This window comes from Megachile rotundata, chromosome 4 (genome assembly GCF_050947335.1).
Source record: "Megachile rotundata isolate GNS110a chromosome 4, iyMegRotu1, whole genome shotgun sequence".
In the NCBI taxonomy this organism is placed as follows: domain Eukaryota; kingdom Metazoa; phylum Arthropoda; class Insecta; order Hymenoptera; family Megachilidae; genus Megachile; species Megachile rotundata.
Window position 1 is genome coordinate 14,681,946 of NC_134986.1, and position 18,646 is coordinate 14,700,591.

The 18,646-nt window shown below is 38.8% G+C and overlaps 1 protein-coding gene across 2 annotated transcripts in view; it reads right to left on the minus strand.

Annotated features, from left to right (window-relative positions):
• LOC100879240 (proton-coupled amino acid transporter-like protein acs) overlaps window positions 1-18,646 on the minus strand; it is a 30,509-nt gene that overhangs the window by 5,004 nt on the left and 6,859 nt on the right. For both annotated transcript variants that reach the window (XM_003706084.3, XM_012291950.2), the window contains exons 2-5: window positions 11,188-11,240; window positions 10,968-11,093; window positions 8,612-8,884; window positions 8,030-8,114 (exon numbers count right to left, since the gene is read on the minus strand). In XM_003706084.3, coding sequence (XP_003706132.2) covers window positions 8,030-8,114; window positions 8,612-8,884; window positions 10,968-11,093; window positions 11,188-11,240 — 537 coding nt within the window. The remainder of the gene's footprint in view (window positions 1-8,029; window positions 8,115-8,611; window positions 8,885-10,967; window positions 11,094-11,187; window positions 11,241-18,646) is intronic.

Consider the following 18,646-nt stretch of genomic DNA (forward strand, 5'->3'; position numbering starts at 1 on the left):
TTTGTAGTTTATTATACTCCACGTATTAAAGGATCAAATTTATTCTGTTTACTATTTTGAAACGCTCTGTGCAGGCTGTCTCACAATTAGTGTAGGTCCCTGAAGTGGAGGGTGGCTGTCGCGATTTTTAATAAGACTGCCTTTAGCAAAAATGGGATTTGAAGCGCTTGAAGGGTTTGATGAGTGGTGAGTAGTGGATAGTGAGTAGTAGTGAGTGGTAATGAGTAGTAGTGAGCACTAGTGAGTAGTAGTGAATAGCAGTGAGTGGTCATGAGCAGTAGTGAGTAGTAGCGAGTAGTAGTGAGTAGTAGCGAGTAGTAGCGAGTAGTAGTGAGTAGTAGTGAATAATAGTGAGTGGTTATGAGTAGTAGTAAGTAGTAGTGAGTAGTAGTAAGTAGTAGTGAATAGTAGTGAGTAGTAGTGAATAGTAGTGAGTGGTAATGAGTAGTAGTGAGTAATAGTGAATAGTAGTGAGTGGTAATGAGTAGTAGTGAGTAATAGTGAATAGTAGTGAGTAGTAGTGAATTGTAGTGAGTGGCAATGAGTAGTAGTAAGTAGTAGTGAATAGTAGTGAGTGGCAATGAGTAGTAGTAAGTAGTAGTGAGTAGAAGTGAATAGTAGTGAGTAGTAGTGAACAGTAGTGAAAAGTAGTGAGTGGCAGTGAGTCGACTGAGTAGAGTGAGTAGTAGTGAATCGACTGAGTAGAGTGAGTAAAGTGAATAGTGAGTAGTAGTGAATCGACTGAGTAGAGTGAGTAAAGTAAATAGTGAGTAGTAGTGAACAGTAGTGAACAGTAGTGAGTGGTAACGAGTAGTAGTGAGTGGCAGTGAGTCGACTGAGTAGAGTGAGTAGTAGTGAGTCGACTGAGTAGAGTGAATAGAGTGAATAGTGAGTAGTATAAGTAAATACAAATAAATAAATAAATAAATCAGCAGTAAATAGTGAGTGATAATTACCGAAATACGAGTAGTAAATAAATACTGAATAATGAAATTTCTACAGTTAATCTAACGGTATTACTACCGTAGACATAATGACACGGCAAACTAATCGTAAGAAAATAATACTGCGTGTAATCCAATACATAACACGATAAACCCACGCGTCCGACCACCGTATTTGAATTGCGAACGTAGTAATACGATCACATAGTAACAAAATCACCAACGTAGTACTACGTTTCACGAGTGGACGCAATTTAACTCAATCATATGCCCAACAACATTGTAAAGTATAACTGATTCACTCTCGATTTCGTTACTCGTTGGATCTTGAAATCTCCTTTTGTTCGAACTCAAACACTATGTGAAATCGCTACTTTTTGCGAAAACGCCAACCATCGAGGCAATTACAGATACACAGAAATTGCTACCTGCGCAATCTCGACCACCTTCAGACGTACATTTTTGGTCTTTTTCTCATTGACCATGATAAATCGTTCTCGATTCCTGGCTGAATCCAGGATGTACGATAAAAGGAGGCAATACACCTTCATTGAAATTACAAGGGCACTCGGTGGAAGAAACATGACCGTGCATGCTAGAACTGACCGACCTCTCCGGCAAGCAAACACGATTAATTTAACTCATTGCTCGAAAGCAACTTCTCTCAAAAACTTTAACAATCAATGCTACATTTGTCCGCTACACGATCACATAGTAATCCTTCGTTCTACATGACTGTTCTATATTTTTGTTCCACGCTCTTTTAACTTAATTCAAAGAATGATTCAGACAAGGGAGAACAATTGGTCATGAATTTTCTTGATCACAGATTAACAGCGAACCGGTTTAATATGACCAGCAAAGGAACGGACACGTTTCGACGCTAGAAAAGTGACCGAACCCCTTTAAGTACTCTGGTTAGATCGAAAACTATACCTTGTTTCCTGTACGAACCAGAGTGAACCGATTCCGATCGGTAAGCACGCAACTTACGCAACAGATCGAAATGTTACACTGTATTAATTTTGTGCAATCCGGTACTTCCGGTCTGTATTGCAATGTATACTTTCAACAACTGTTACATGTTTCACCGTTCTGATAATAACTTCCCTCGTCTTTAAATAAACATTATATATAATTCATGATTCTGCAAAGTAGCTAATTAAAAATTTCGATAGCGTGAAATCACGTTAAATATGCGCAACGTTTCAGCAATATCTTTTTTTATACTTCTGTTTCAATACCAGCGGGTCGACATTCTTGCTGCGATACTATTCCGCTACTGCGTACTTTAGTTCTCACTTTCACCGATCGAATAGACCCGTTTAACGAATGTCATTCTACAATCTTGAGATCATAAAAAGAAACCTTAATTTATCCCACTAAATCACTCGAGTCATAGTTCATGGTTATCTGTTCTTTTAAAAGTAGGTTCCACGAATGAAGATACTAAAGATGCGTTCACATCTGAGGAACACTAAATGGTGAACAAAATTTCGGAACCACACGATTCTCACATTTGGGGATTTAGAAGGTTAGAAACTGGAGAATTTGAGGACTAGGAAATTTGGGGACCGGGGAATTTAGGAATTAGAGAATTTGGAGTACAAACAAATTGGAAACTAGGGAGATTGGGATCTAGGGAGATTGGGATCTAGGGAGATTGGGATCTAGGGAGATTGGGATCTAGGGAGATTGGGATCTAGGGAGATTGGGAACTAGGGAGATTGGGGATTAGGGAGATTGGGAACTAGGGAGATTGGGAACTGGAGAGATTGGGAACTAGGGAGATTGGGGACTAGGGAGATTGGGAACTAGGGAGATTGGGAACTAGGGAGATTGGGAACTGGAGAGATTGGGAACTAGGGAGATTGGGAACTAGGGAGATTGGGAACTGGAGAGATTGGGAACTGGAGAGATTGGGAACTAGGGAGATTGGGGACTGGAGAGATTGGAAACTAGAGAGATTGGAAACTAGGGAGATTGGGGACTAGGGAGATTGGGAACTAGGGAGATTGGGAACTAGGGAGATTGGGGATTAGGGAGATTGGGAACTAGGGAGATTGGGAACTGGAGAGATTGGGAACTAGGGAGATTGGGGACTAGGGAGATTGGGAACTAGGGAGATTGGGAACTGGAGAGATTGGGAACTAGGGAGATTGGGAACTAGGGAGATTGGGAACTGGAGAGATTGGGAACTGGAGAGATTGGGAACTAGGGAGATTGGGGACTGGAGAGATTGGAAACTAGAGAGATTGGAAACTAGGGAGATTGGGGACTAGGGAGATTGGGAACTAGGGAGATTGGGAACTAGGGAGATTGGGAACTGGAGAGATTGGGAACTGAAGAGATTGGGAACTAGGGAGATTGGGGACTAGGGAGATTGGGAACTTGGGAGATTGGGAACTAGGGAGATTGGGAATTAGGGAGATTGGGAACTAGCGAGATTGGGAACTAGGGAGATTAGGAACTAGGGAGATTGAGATCTAGGAATATTAAGATCTAGGGTCATTTTGGTGCAAAAAATTGGAATCTAAAAATATAGCAATTTAGAGTCATTGGATCTAAGGATGTTGAATGCAGGAACACTAAGATTGTACATCATAAATTATAATAATGAAAATTCCTAGGTTATTCAAATTGTTATAGCAAATTGTTATAGTTATACAAATTTCAAAAACAATTTATTATACACTCATGAAAATGCAAGTATCGATACTTCACAGACAAGAAAGAAACCGAAATCTATAACCTCGTATGCGATCGTAGTGTTCTTTGCAATAGAATACACGATCGTGCGTATTTAACAGACCCAGTTTCAACCGCCAGCGAGTAAACCTACGATTTAAACCGTGTACAGGTAAAATAAAATATCGCAGCGATCTTATTACTGATATTTAACCGACAGGTCCGCGAATGTTTCGTAATTGATAGGTATACGGTTGTAACGAGCGATACGTGGATGGTTAATTTACCATGTAAAATTCCGTTGGCCGGCTCGTTTTCTGAAACGTCGAAAGAAGAGGAGCGTGGTTCGGACGTTGGTTTAGCCAACCCGTGGAACGCGTTACTACGCAATGTAATAGATAGTTAGCGGATAGTTACGACACCTGTTATTACGACGAGCGTGTAGAATGTGGATGCAACGAACGCACCGCTCGTGAAAACCTGAATACTGCGGCCAGTCTCGAGCTACCGTGAAATAGCGAATTAAGGCTCGTTCATATTTATAAAATTTGTAAGATTTCAATTTTTAAGAAAATTTATATTATACTTTTGCGAATGTAACGGAATGAACGAGCATAGGGATATTTTAATTTCGGTCATTCAAAAATTTTTTAATTTCCTAATTTCCTAGTTATCGAATTTCCTAGTTATCGAATTCCCTAGTCTTCAATTTCTCTAGACCCCAAATTCCTTAGTTCCAAAATTCCCTAGATCCCAATCTTCTTAGTTCCCAATCTCTCTAGTTTCCAAGCTCCCTAGTTCCCAATCTCTCTAGTTTCCAAACACCCTAGTTTCCAATCTCTTTAGTTTCCACACTCCCAAGTTCCCAATCTCTCTAGTTCCCAATCTCCCTAGTTCCCAATCTCCCTAGTTCCCAATCTCCCTAGTTCCCAATCTCCCTAGTTCCCAATCTCCCTAGTTCCCAATCTCCCCAAATCCCAATCTCCCCAAATCCCAATCTCCCCAAATCCCAATCTCCCTAGTTCCCAATCTCCCTAGTTCCCAATCTCCCCAAATCCCAATCTCCCCAAATCCCAATCTCCCCAAATCCCAATCTCCCCAAATCCCAATCTCCCTAGTTCCCAATCTCCCCAAATCCCAATCTCCCCAAATCCCAATCTCCCCAAATCCCAATCTCCCCAAATCCCAATCTCCCCAAATCCCAATCTCCCCAAATCCCAATCTCCCCAAATCCCAATCTCCCTAGTTCCCAATCTCCCTAGTTCCCAATCTCCCCAAATCCCAATCTCCCCAAATCCCAATCTCCCCAAATCCCAATCTCCCCAAATCCCAATCTCCCCAAATCCCAATCTCCCCAAATCCCAATCTCCCTAGTTCCCAATCTCCCCAAATCCCATTCGTGAAGGACAAAGTTGAAATGTTTCCACGATTTCTACTGAAGTATCCAACTATTAATTACAAGTTGGATACTTTCCATGCGATTACAGCGTATTAAGAAATACGAAGACGCGTCGTGCAATCTGAAAATTTTGATTCATCACGAGTCTCGAACGAGGCTAATGAACCTCGACATATTAACCAAACGAGTGATTTGAATTTTCATTTCGTTCTGTTGCGTGAGGGGAATATGTTTCATACGATGCAGCCGGTTTACGAACATTCAGGCAAAATAGGAATCAAGCCGACCTTTTTGAGTGATTTATGACAAGTCAGACGAGTTCTTCCGATCCACGTACCTGCGGATCTTCAGACGATGAGCGATGAATTCCAAAAATATTACACAGTTAGGGTAGGGGGAAATATTTATACGATTTTCCGTTGTTCACTGTTTTGACCACCTAAGGCAATATATGGAAAGAGCGAAATGTCCAACGGTTTATTCACAACTTGTTCAAAATTTCACGACTACTACAAAGTAGCTCTAGGTTTACTGATTTTCCAAATTCTCTTAGACGTTTTTGTCAAAATAGTTCAAGATCGTCTAGTTCATCATCCTTCAAGTTCATCTTCCAAATTAGAAACGTTCGTTTCGAATTTGACCACGATCAACCTTCAACCCTCGAAATCCCTCGACCTTCGACGAACAAAGAGAAGTCTGCGCACGCTCGAATAAAAATGATAAGACTCCCCCATATGTATCGTTCAAGATCACTGAGTCACGTTCAGGCCATAAACCCTGTCCATAATCGCATGAAAATATGCAGCGAAATTGAAACTGAACATCAAGGAAGCGTTTAGTTTAACTAGCGCTCACGGTCAACTCGTCACGGTGAACTTTCCGGCGATGACGTCAATCGTTGTCCTCGCGAACGAGCGCAAAAGGAGGAAAGACGAATCCTTCCCTCGAGAAATGTCAACGAACCCGGCCCTGTGTAACGCGTCGATTATCACCTTGACTCGAGCTACGTACTTAGCTCGTTACAATCTCTAAATGCCGACTAGTCTAATCGTTTATTCCTTACGCTGTGTTTCCCTGACCTACATGCTCCTTTTTCTTTCTGCCCACACTGGTCTAGCCGCGCCGATCGAGTGGGTATTTCTTTGCGGTAAAAGCTGGATCGACGACGGAGTAACAGGAGCAGCGAAATCTCTGAGTCACTTCGACGCGATCGTAGCTACAAGAAAAACTAGAGTACTAGAGGAAGGAGAGCCAATATTGGGATTCAGAGAAATTAGTGAAATATTAATGTTTCTTCGAGTTGTCGATGTGAATTGGTTTCAAGGGGTCGAACGATCTGGGATACCGAAAATGTTATAATATGTAACTAGATTTCTACATCCCCAGATATATGTTTTCAAGTTTCTATATTGTATAGGTAGAATCATATGTTATATAACATCTTTATACCGGGGGATCCCTATAGTTTTAGATTCCAAATTCCACAATCACTAACTCTGGGAATCTTTATGGTCCAATAATCTATATGGCAATGTTCCTAGATACCGATATCCCTATACCCTGTATCCTATATCCCAATTTCTCTAGATCCCGATAAACCTAGACCCCGAAAGCCCTAGATCCTAATCTTGCTAGATTCCAATCTCTCTAGTTTCCAAACTCCCTAGTTCCCAATCCCTCTAGTTTCCAAACTCCCTAGTTCCCAATCTCTCTAGTTTCCAAACTCCCTAGTTCCCAATCTCTCTAGTTTCCAAACTCCCTAATTCCCAATCTCTCTAATTCCCAATCTCTCTAGTTTCCAAACACCCTAGTTCCCAATCTCTCTAGTTTCCAAGCACCCTAGTTTCCAATCTCCCTAGTTTCCAAACTCCCTAATTCCCAATCTCTCTAATTCCCAATCTCTCTAATTCCCAATCTCTCTAGTTTCCAAACTCCCTAGTTTCCAATCTCTCTACTTTCCAAACTCCCTAGTTCCCAATCTCCCTAATTCCCAATCTCTCTAGTTTCCAAACTCCCTAGTTCCCAATCTCTCTAGTTTCCAAACTCCCTAATTCCCAATCTCTCTAATTCCCAATCTCTCTAGTTTCCAAACTCCCTAGTTCCCAATCTCTCTAGTTTCCAAGCACCCTAGTTTTCAATCTCTCTAGTTTCCAAACTCCCTAATTCCCAATCTCTCTAATTCCCAATCTCTCTAATTCCCAATCTCTCTAGTTTCCAAACTCCCTAGTTTCCAATCTCTCTACTTTCCAAACTCCCTAGTTCCCAATCTCCCTAATTCCCAATATCTCTAGTTTCCAAACTCCCTAGTTCCCAATCTCTCTACTTTCCAAACTCCCTAGTTCCCAATCTCCCTAGTTCCCAATCTCCCTAGTTCCCAATCTCCCTAGTTCCCAATCTCTCTACTTTCCAAACTTCCTAGTTCCCAATCTCTCTAGTTCCCAATCTCCCTAATTCCCAATCTCCCTAGCTCCCAATCTCTCTAGTTCCCAATCTCTCTAGTTTCCAAACTCCCTAGTTCCCAATCTCTCTAGCTTCCAAACTCCCTAGTTCCCAAACTCCCTAGTTCCCAATCTCTCTAGATCCCAATCTCCCTAGTTCCCAATCTCCCTAGTTCCCAATCTCCCTAGTTCCCAATCTCCCTAGTTCCCAATCTCCCTAGTTCCCAATCTCCCTAGTTCCCAATCTCCCTATATCCAAATCTCTCTAGATTCCGAAATTCCATAGATCCCCAAATCCCCTAGATACCCCAATTCCCTAGACCCCGAAATTCCATAGATCCCAAATATCCATAGATGAAAAATATCCTTGGATCCGGAAATTCCCTAGATCCCAAATATCCATAAATACCAAATATCCTTGGATCCCGAAATTCCCTAGATCCCAAATATCTCTATACTACCTACCCTATATCTTAATATCCCTAGATTTTGATATCTCTATAATCTTACATATAATAATTTGTAATCATAGAATAGTTAAGAAAGTGATCTGCACTAACCTTGTCCAAATTCGTGCCAATGAACACGGTGTAGACGCAGCAAGTTCCTAGCTGGTACACCAATAGGAATACGTTTATCACGTGGCTGTAAATAAGACAGATTCCGTGTTAAGATTTCTGTTTGCTCGAGTTAACTTCACAGAAAGTTTTCAAGGTGTTTGCAAATTGTGCAACGTCGAGCGAAAAGTAGGAAATATTGAGTTTAATGATAAAAAGGTTCCTTGACAAGAATGTCGATAAACTGTTAAGTCGTCAATTCGCGATAACCGATCCGGAATACATAACTCCGGGCATATTTTTAAAATAGCGCATCGGTGTCTATTCGAGGAAGATACTCTAATACGTACCGTAAGCAAAATGATAATTGCAAAGTTCCATTATGCAAAAGTAATAGCAGTTCTCTTATCGCGAATCGGTAACAGTGGTTGTTCCGTTTCTAAATTAAACAGTGACCGCATGAACCAAGGAATGAAATATATCAAAATGTAATTGTCCGTTATTTTTGTACACGTTCAACGGTTCCATTCCGCCCCGTTGATCGCTATACATATACGTATACATATGTAGCACAGAAATACTCACATTGATGGTTTAGCAAATCGCCTCAAGGGTACAGGACCAACCGACAGCGCAGCCTCGGCAGTGCCATGATACGACAACGATGGTACCTTCTTCCTTTTACACAACTCGTATTCCGAATTGACGAGTATTCGCATGCAGTAAGTACAGAACATGCCAATAATTATTGTCGCTACTGTACCAACTGCATATCCAGAATTATGGAAAGCACTCGGCATCGCGAGAATTCCAGTTCCTAAACTGCCTTTTAGCAAATGGAGCAACGTCTCCGCGAACCTGAAATTGTAATCACATTTACAGATAAGGGATTGTGCTAATTGAATTACATCACACTTCGATCATCCATGATATACATTTGTATTACGTAATTCAAACTTTCCAATTAATTCAGTCTATTGTTTATTACTGTAATCTTTAATGTAGAGGATTGAGTTTACAGTGCGCGGCAATATAGTGCGAGATATGTGGTAACTCTCCGTGTAGACTACACGTGGCAAAATATATGGTAAGACTATATATTGAAATATAACATGTAATACAGCGCATGGCGATATAACGAGTGGTACTATTGTTCGTGGCAATATAGTGCGAGGCTATATAACGTGTAGTAATACTGCGCGTGGTAATACAGCGAACGGCGATGTAACACGAGGGCGAAATAACGCGCGGCGATATAATGCATAACAGTACTGCGCGTGGTAGTATAGTGAACGGCAATATAACGCGTGGCAATACAGCACGCGACGATATAACGCGTAGTGATAATGCGCGTGGCAATATAGCGCGCGGCGATATAACAAACTATAATTAACTGCGCGTGGTAATATAGTAAACGGCGATATAACGCTTAGTAATACTACGCGTGGTGATACAGCACGCGCGGCGATTAACGCGTAGTAGTACTGCGCGTGGCGATATAGCGCGCGCGGCGGTTAACGCGTAGTAGTACTGCGCGTGGCGATATAGCGTGCGCGGCGATATAACGCGTAGTAGTACTGCGCGTGGCGATATAGCGCGCGCGGCGATACAACACGTAGTAGTACTGCGCATGGCAATATAGCGCGCGTGGCGATATAGCGCGCGCGGCGATACAACGCGTAGTAGTACCGCGCATGGCGATATAACGCGTAGTAGTACTACGCGTGGCTATATAGCGCGCGCGGCGATACAACGCGTAGTAGTACCGAGCATGGCGATATAACGCGTAGTAGTACTACGCGTGGCGATATAGCGCGCGCGGCGATACAACGCGTAGTAGTACCGCGCATGGCGATATAACGCGTAGTAGTACTACGCGTGGCGATATAGCGCGCGCGGCGATACAACGCGTAGTAGTACTGCGCATGGCGATATAACGCGTAGTAGTACTGCGCGTGGCGATATAGCGCGCGCGGCGATATAACGCGTAATAGTACTACGCGTGGCGGTACAACTCGCGCGGCGATATAACGCGTAGTATTACTGCGCGTGGCGATATACCGCGCGCGGCGATATAACGCATAGTAGTACTACTCGTAGCGATATGACAAATAAAAATTACTGCGCGTGGTAATACAACAAACGGCGATATAGCGCGACGGCGATATAGCGCATAGTAATAATCCGCGTAGCGATATAACGCGCCACAATATAAAAGTCAATAACACTGCTTACGATAATACTGTACTCGACAATATGAGAAAAGCCAGCTGTACAAACGGTAATATATCACGAGGTAATGACAGGAACACGTAACGAGGGATCTGCTTATATCTAGAATGGTGATATAAAAGTCTACTATGTGAATTTTCTCTTTTACTAGTTTCGTAAATCATAAGTTACGAGGACATGATAAGCAAAGATAACGCGAAACGGCAACAATAATGCAGAGTTTCAAGTTCGACGAGCATAGGAACAATATTTAACACGCGTTTAATAGACAATTCGTAGCGGTTTCTTCGAGGATGCAATCTTATTCTTCCGCTTCACGACTAATCGCCGCAACAAATTACACGGTAATTTGTATCCAGAGGAACGCGGTCGGAATAAACGAAACATCGTTTCGCATGCGTGCTGCGTCCATCATTATGCAAATGTTCGTGATTGCATTAAGCGACCGAATGTATCGATTTACATTTTCATTCTACCGTGTTCTACGCGGTTTTTCCGCTATTCGCGCGATCAAACTGTAGCATTGTAACACTCGAACGGAGAGAACGTCTAATGCTTCTTCACTATTCGTTCGACTCAAAGTTAATTTCATGTAAGGAGTAGATATGGAATATCAAAAAAAAAAAATGTTGAAAGAAATCGAAGTTGGAGGTTAAATGTATATCGATCCATTCTTGAAAAATTAAAGTTGAAGTATACATTCACTCACGTTGTTGGATGTGTTACTACTCTATGGTCGTAGGGGTCATAATCGTCTTGGAATTCCTGCACGCTCTTCTTCTTCTCTTCCATTTCCATGACATAGATGCTGGTCTTCTTCTGTGATGGATCATAGCTGTTCCAAAAGTAATTGTAATCAATATATATAATATTTTTGCAAATACTGTACTGCTTTATAATTAATATAGATGATAATTTGGATATCGTACCTAGCTTGGTTATTCCTAGACGAGTCGACCCACTTTTTAGTGTCCAGAGCATCCTGCAAAAAAAATTGATATCGTCAACAAAAAATCATGAAGAATAAATTAAAAGATATGTTAAAACAAAAATCCTCAATCCAGTCATATAACTTTTTCAATGATATCCTAAAATTAATTTGAAAAGTTTGAAAGCTTCAAAAAATGAAATCCAATTAATAGCAGTTACTATGTAAATTCTGTTATCTTCTTCAATTTAGTTATTGCGCGTTTGCACGGTTCTAAACAGGTTGTGTCTCCAAACTGGACACATCGAATGAATCTTCTGTCCATGATAATGCATGGCGCCGTTCATCGATAACAATCAACAATCTGTGTTTTCCGGTATTAGATTTATAATAAGAAAACAAGTCGTAAAATCGTTGCGAATTTTTCAGCCGGCGATAATTCATCACGGATGATACACCGTCGCGCGGATCGACGATAACACGCATCGGTACGTGACAAGAGAAAAGAATTTAAACACAGATCGAACCGAGACAAAGTCTGCATAACTTTCCGCTTATTCCTATGATATTTTGTTGAAATAATGGAATACGAAGAAAAAAACAGGCTGCTCAAATTACTTGTACTTGCAATGCGAAACGTGCTTCGAAATTTAATACGCAAACAAACCTCGTTTTCCTAAGAGATTATTCGGCCCATTATCGCGAATAAAGGATCGCCGAAATTGTTATCGCGCGAAACGTGTCGAAATCCGACATCAACAGAATGTTTTTCAAAAAAGTTAGCGCAATGTCGATTGAAACTCTTGATAAACGCAATGTTTAATAGACGAGTTTATCCTATTGGTTTTATGTTACACTTATATTGCAAAAACAAGTATCCTACAGAAGTTTTTTAAGCTTTGAGGGCTATCTGGGTCATTCGTGGTACGATATTTGACTTTCCGGAATTGAAGGATATTGTAGAACGTGAAATTGAATTGCAGTGAAAAGGAATTGAGTTGTATCGAAGATTTAATTGAATTTCGCAGAATTGAATTTCATAAAATTGAATCTCATAGAATTGAATTTCATGAAATTGAATTTCATAGAATTGAATCTCATAGAAATGAATTTCATCGAATTGAATCTCATAGAATTGAATTTCGTAGAATTGAGCCTCATAGAATTGAATCTTATAGAATTGAATCTTATAGAACTGAACCTCATAGAATTGAGCCTCGTAGAATTGAATCTCATAGAATTGAATCTTATAGAACTGAACCTCACAGAATTGAGCCTCGTAGAATTGAATCTCATAGAACTGAACCTCATAGAATTGAATCTCATAGAACTGAACCTCATAGAATTGAATCTCATAGAATTGAATCTCATAGAATTGAACCTCATAGAATTGAACCTCATAGAATTCAATTTCATAGAATTGAACCTCATAGAATTGAATCTCATAGAATTAAATTTCATAGAACTGAACCTCATAGAATTGAATTTCCTAGAATTGAACCTCATAGAACTGAACCTCATAGAATTGAATTTCATAGAATTGAATCTCATAGAATTAAATTTCATAGAACTGAACCTCATAGAATTGAATTTCCTAGAATTGAACCTCATAGAACTGAACCTCATAGAATTGAATTTCATAGAATTGAATTTCACAGAATTGAATTTTACAGACCAGAACTGCATTGAATTGAATTTCATAGAAAATAAAATAAAATTTATTAAAATAAAGTCCATTTGTCTTTAATTGTCATACGAGTCCCAAGGTTTTATCTCGAATCGTATTTCTGAAAGGAATAACCGCATCAAATGATTCAAGGATAGAAAATCACGTATCGTAGACGAACTATTTCACTCGATATTAATATCTCGATTGAATAGGCAAATCTCTGACGAATCAATCGATTGTTAAACGACATTGATGATCAATTGGGGATTTTACTATTCTTCGACGTGAATATTGTTACGACACTCGTACACACGTAATCGCGGAGAGAAGTGTCCGTCATGCACGAATTAAACAGTGTAAATAGCTTCAATTATATTTTCCAATTAATTGATTTGTATTGTACGTATAAATAGAATCGTGTCAGAATTATTTTGAACCGAATGACATCGATATTGAATTCAGTCAAATTAAACATTATGGAATTGAATGATCAATGAAAATCGAGTAGAATTGAATGATGTAAAATTGAATCGCACCAAACTGGACCGTGTAGAACCGAATCATTTTGAATGGAATTGTATCGGTCTAAACCACAGGCATTTAAATTGTGTAGAACTGAACAATGTGGAATTGAATGATGTAGAATTGAATGGCACGAAATTGAACCATGTGGAATTGAATCGCATTGGACTAAGCCACAGGCAATTAAATTGTGTCGAATTGAATAATGTAGAATTGAATAACGCAGAATTGAATCCCGTAGAATTGAATCGCATCGGACTAAGCCGTAGGCAATTAAATTGGGTTGAATTAAATAATGTAGAATATAATAATGTAGAATTGAATGGCACCACATTGAATTATGTGGAATTGAATCTCTTCGGACTAAGCCACAGGCAATTCAATTTTATCGAATTGAATAATGTCGAATTGAATGATGTAGAATCGAATCCCGCCGAATTGAATAATGTAGAATTGAATCGCATCGGAGTAAGCCCCAGGCAATTAAATTGGGTTGAATTAAATAATGTAGAATTGAATGGCACCACATTGAATTATGTGGAATTGAATCTCTTCGGACTAAGCCACAGGCAATTCAATTTTGTCGAATTGAATGATGTAGAACTGTATCGCGCCGAATTGAATCTTGTGGAATTGAATCGCTCCGAATTGAATCGTGTGGAATTGAACTGCGCGGCAACGAATGATGTGGAATCGAATCGCGGCAAAATTGAATAACGTGGAATTGAATCGCGCCGAATTGAATCTTGTGGAATTGAACCAGGTGGAATTGAATGATATGGAATTCAATCGCACCGAATTGAATCATGTGGAATTCAATCGCGCCAAATTGAATCTTGTGGAATTGAATCGCGCCGAATTGAATCGTGTGGAATTGAACTGCGCGGCAACGAATGATGTGGAATTGAATCGCGGCAAAATTGAATAACGTGGAATTGAATCGCACCGAATTGAATCATGTGGAATTCAATCGCGCCAAATTGAATCTTGTGGAATTGAATCGTGTGGAATTGAACCGCGCGGAACTGAATGACGTGGAATCGAATCTCGGCAAAATTGAATAACGTGGAATTGAATCGCGCCGAATTGAATCTTGTGAAATTGAATGATATGGAATGGAATCGCACCGAATTGAATCTTGTAAAATTAAATCTCACCGCATTGAATCATTCGAACTTGAATCGCATCGAACTCAATAACGTAAAAATGAATCTCCTAAAATTGAACCTCCACAAACTTAACATCACCAAAATGAATCAAACAAACTTAAATCGCGTAGAATTACATACAATCGAACGCTACTACCTATCGACGATCATCCATAAAAATCAGTATTTCGATAAAAAATTATTCGTTGTTTGCATACGGCATATTATTCGCAATTCGCAAACACGTCGAACCCTGGTATTCCTGAGCTCATAAACAGAAATACATATTTCTGCGCTCGCAGCTGGTCGCCAGAGCGTGTTCGCGATCGCTCGCCGAGTTCTAATGGGATTTTCCGTTTACAACGATCGATTGATGGGTTCCTCGGCAGATTTCAAGTTGCTTGCCTTTTTATCGCGACGATCATGTACCGACAGACAGGCAGATGTTCGGCTGATTATGTTTCGCTCGGTTTATTGTACGCGAATCGGTACCGATTACAACGTATCAGTAGTTTCGAGAGATCGACGATGAACTTTGCTACCGTAGTCTACTCTTCTTAGTCGTTTGACGAAACATTTTATTGAAAGACTTAGTCATAATTAAGACTGCGATAATACGGATTAGAAACATCCTCGTTTATCAAATGTACACGTGAATCATTTAATAACGTCATCTTGATGGACTACTCTTTTGTGGAAATACATATTTTGCGTATAACGAAGAGCTTATCAAAATGTATTGTAGAATTTATGTATACGTCAGACTGATGATACAGTCGTATCACTGAAAATGAAGAGGATACACGTGTCTGATCAGCCATGGCTATATCTACTGATACGTCAACGAGATCGCGCTCGTTTTCCTAACTTCATTAATTTTATCGCAAGTATTAAATTCGTTTTAGATAAAAAAATAAAGACCTTTTCAATATTAATAAATATTTATGGAGATAAATTTCTCTGTTGAGATAATTCATAGTTAAATAGTAAACTCAAAAAATTTTACCAATTGATTATGTAAAAATTATCGAATTACAAGTTTCATGGCCATCGAGATAAATTTCTTTGTTGAAATAATTCGTAGTCAAATAGTAAGCTCAAAAAATTTTACCAATTGATTATGTAAAAATTATCGAATTACAAGTTTCATGGCCATCGAGATAAATTTCTTTGTTGAAATAATTCGTAGTCAAATAGTAAGCTCAAAAAATTTTACCAATTGATTATGTAAAAATTATCGAAATACAAGTTTCATGGCCATCGAGATAAATTTCTCTGTTGAAATAATTCGTAGTCAAATAGTAAGCTCAAAAAATTTTACCAATTGATTATGTAAAAATTATCGAAATACAAGTTTCATGGCCATCGAGATAAATTTCTTTGTTGAAATAATTCGTAGTCAAATAGTAAGCACAAAAAATTTTACCAATTGATTATGTAAAAATTATCGAATTACAAGTTTCATGGCCATCGAGATAAATTTCTTTGTTGAAATAATTCGTAGTCGAATAGTAAGCTCAAAAAATTTGATCGAAGAATTATGTAATGATTATCGAATTACAAGTTTCATGGCCATCGAGTGCTAAAATATTCTCAAGTGTCGGATCATTTTCAAAGACAAATTGCTCCTTTCATATTGAATAATTCCCCGGTAGTCGCGTTTATTAAAATTTAGTCGTAACACCGGCTCAGTAACCGCAACAAACAAGAACTGGAATTCGATTAGCATTAATAAATCGTCCGTCAATGACGATCGTTAATTCATTCGTCAAGCGTGGAATCCGAAACGGATATTGCTTCGGGAACCTAAATCACGTAAGAGGAAATCATCCTCTTCTAAGAACGTCCGCGTGTTATTTTACAATGACACCGGTAAACACGAACAATACACGGGTCTACGGCATCGTCCAAGACGTAATAGAATTCGCGTTACGTGTTGCTAATTAACAATTCCCAATGACGTTCTCAACGTCATTGAGAACTGTTAACCACAACTACATGCTATGAATTAATTTACTCTGATTCGCGTGGTGATAGTAATTATTCCATGTAGGTAATTCCTCGACCTATTGTTATCACATCTTTACTATTGTAATTACAATTTTTAAGCTGGATTTACATTGGCACTTGTTATATCACCACTCGTTGTATGGTCCTGTGTTGTTTCACTGTATGCTCTAGATTAGTACTACTGTAGTATAATTGTTAGGCTATCTACTATAGTAATAAGTGTGACAGGTTTGTGGCTCACTTACTACTAAATAATTGATATACTAGTAGATACATGGTATAGTAATACTATATACTATATACATGTTATAGTAATACTATATAGTGTGTATATGTTACAGTAATACTATAAAATACTTGTTGAAGAAATTACTATAATTACCACAATGTAATTTATATACTAGTAGATACATGGTATAGTAATACTATATAGTACATACATGTTATAGTAATACTATATAGTAGATACATGTTACAGTAATACTATAAAATACTTGTTGAAGAAATTACTATAATTACCACAATGTAATTTATATACTAGTAGATACATGGTACAGTAATACTATATAGTACATACATGTTATAGTAATACTATATAGTACATACATGTTATAGTAATACTATATAGTAGATACTTGTTATAGTAATACTATATAATACTTGTAGAAGAATAGCAATTACTATAATTACCACAATGTAGCAATAGTGTAATAGTTACTATAATACAATGCACTGATATTTCTTAATGCTATAATATACTAGAGTTACATTACTATACTACACTACTATACTGCACTATAATGTACTAAGTGTTATACTATTATTAAGTATCAACTGTTATCAGTAGCATATGAATTACTATACTTTATTGTGTGACTACTATACTACATATAGTGTCTACTATACTAGAAAATGTATCACTACTATACCACAGTATCTAGTATCACTACTAGACCAACTGTTGCAGATGATATTGCAACTACTATACTAGATAATAAATGAACTATTATACTACAAATTGCATCAACTACTATACATACAGTATCAGTTATATTAGAAGATATACCGACTACAATGGTAGATAATGTATGAGCTATTACACCACGAGTAGTAATTACTATACTGCTACTATGCCACAACCATACTCTATGCATGTAACTCCATGACCTAATATCATTACTATCTTGATTATTAACCAGGTACTAATTAAATAGCGTAGAAGCAATCAGTATCCAGCTACTAATTACTATACCAATAACATAGAATCAATCAGTATCCAGCTATTAATTACTATACCAGCCAGACATAAACAGGTTAATTCATAGCGGGTTTCTTTGATCGGGAAGTAAAAACAAAAAGAGATAAGAGACCGCGTATGTACACGGTCGTTTCTCGTTATTATGGAACGTGGTTCATGGCGCGAGACCGACTTCCGGTGAGCTCGTGTCAGCACAACGATTACACTTTAAATTGCTGGATGTCCTCCTCTCGTGTTTCTCGCTAATCTCCTGAAAACTGGCGTAACGTGTCATTTTTAAAGAGCTACGCGATCGTACGTGCTCTCCGGGTACTTTACACGTTGTCCAACTCCTGGAAGTGATTGATAATTCGCGAAACGAGGTCGGATTGTACCGGAGCCTGGTGATTCAGGAATTCGGTTCCCGCGAATCTTTCGTCGATTAACCAAGTTAACTTTATTGTCAAGGATCGTGTTCGGAAATATTTTTTCCCAATATTCGATAAGAAAAATTTCCTTGATTCCCGCGGAAATCACTTCGCCAAATTCCGCTCGTAAAAGCAAATAAAGTTAAGATCGCTTAGCCTGTAATCTCGGCGGCGTTCGTTCATTTAAACAACGCTGAACTGATAAAGCGAGACTTCGGCAAAATGTTGCGAAGCGTGCATTAAGTAAGAAGTTTCCTGATCCCGTTCTTACTTCCTTGATAACGTTTATTTACAGATTATGTTCGGTCTCGCAAACAACAGGTAGCTGTTTCTTGCGTCGAGATTCAACGAGTCAAACACAATTTCTATTCTCGTCGTCGTGTTCGATAATGAACTATTTGACGCACAAGTTAATTGAAACCATAAACGATAATCAACATCATCGC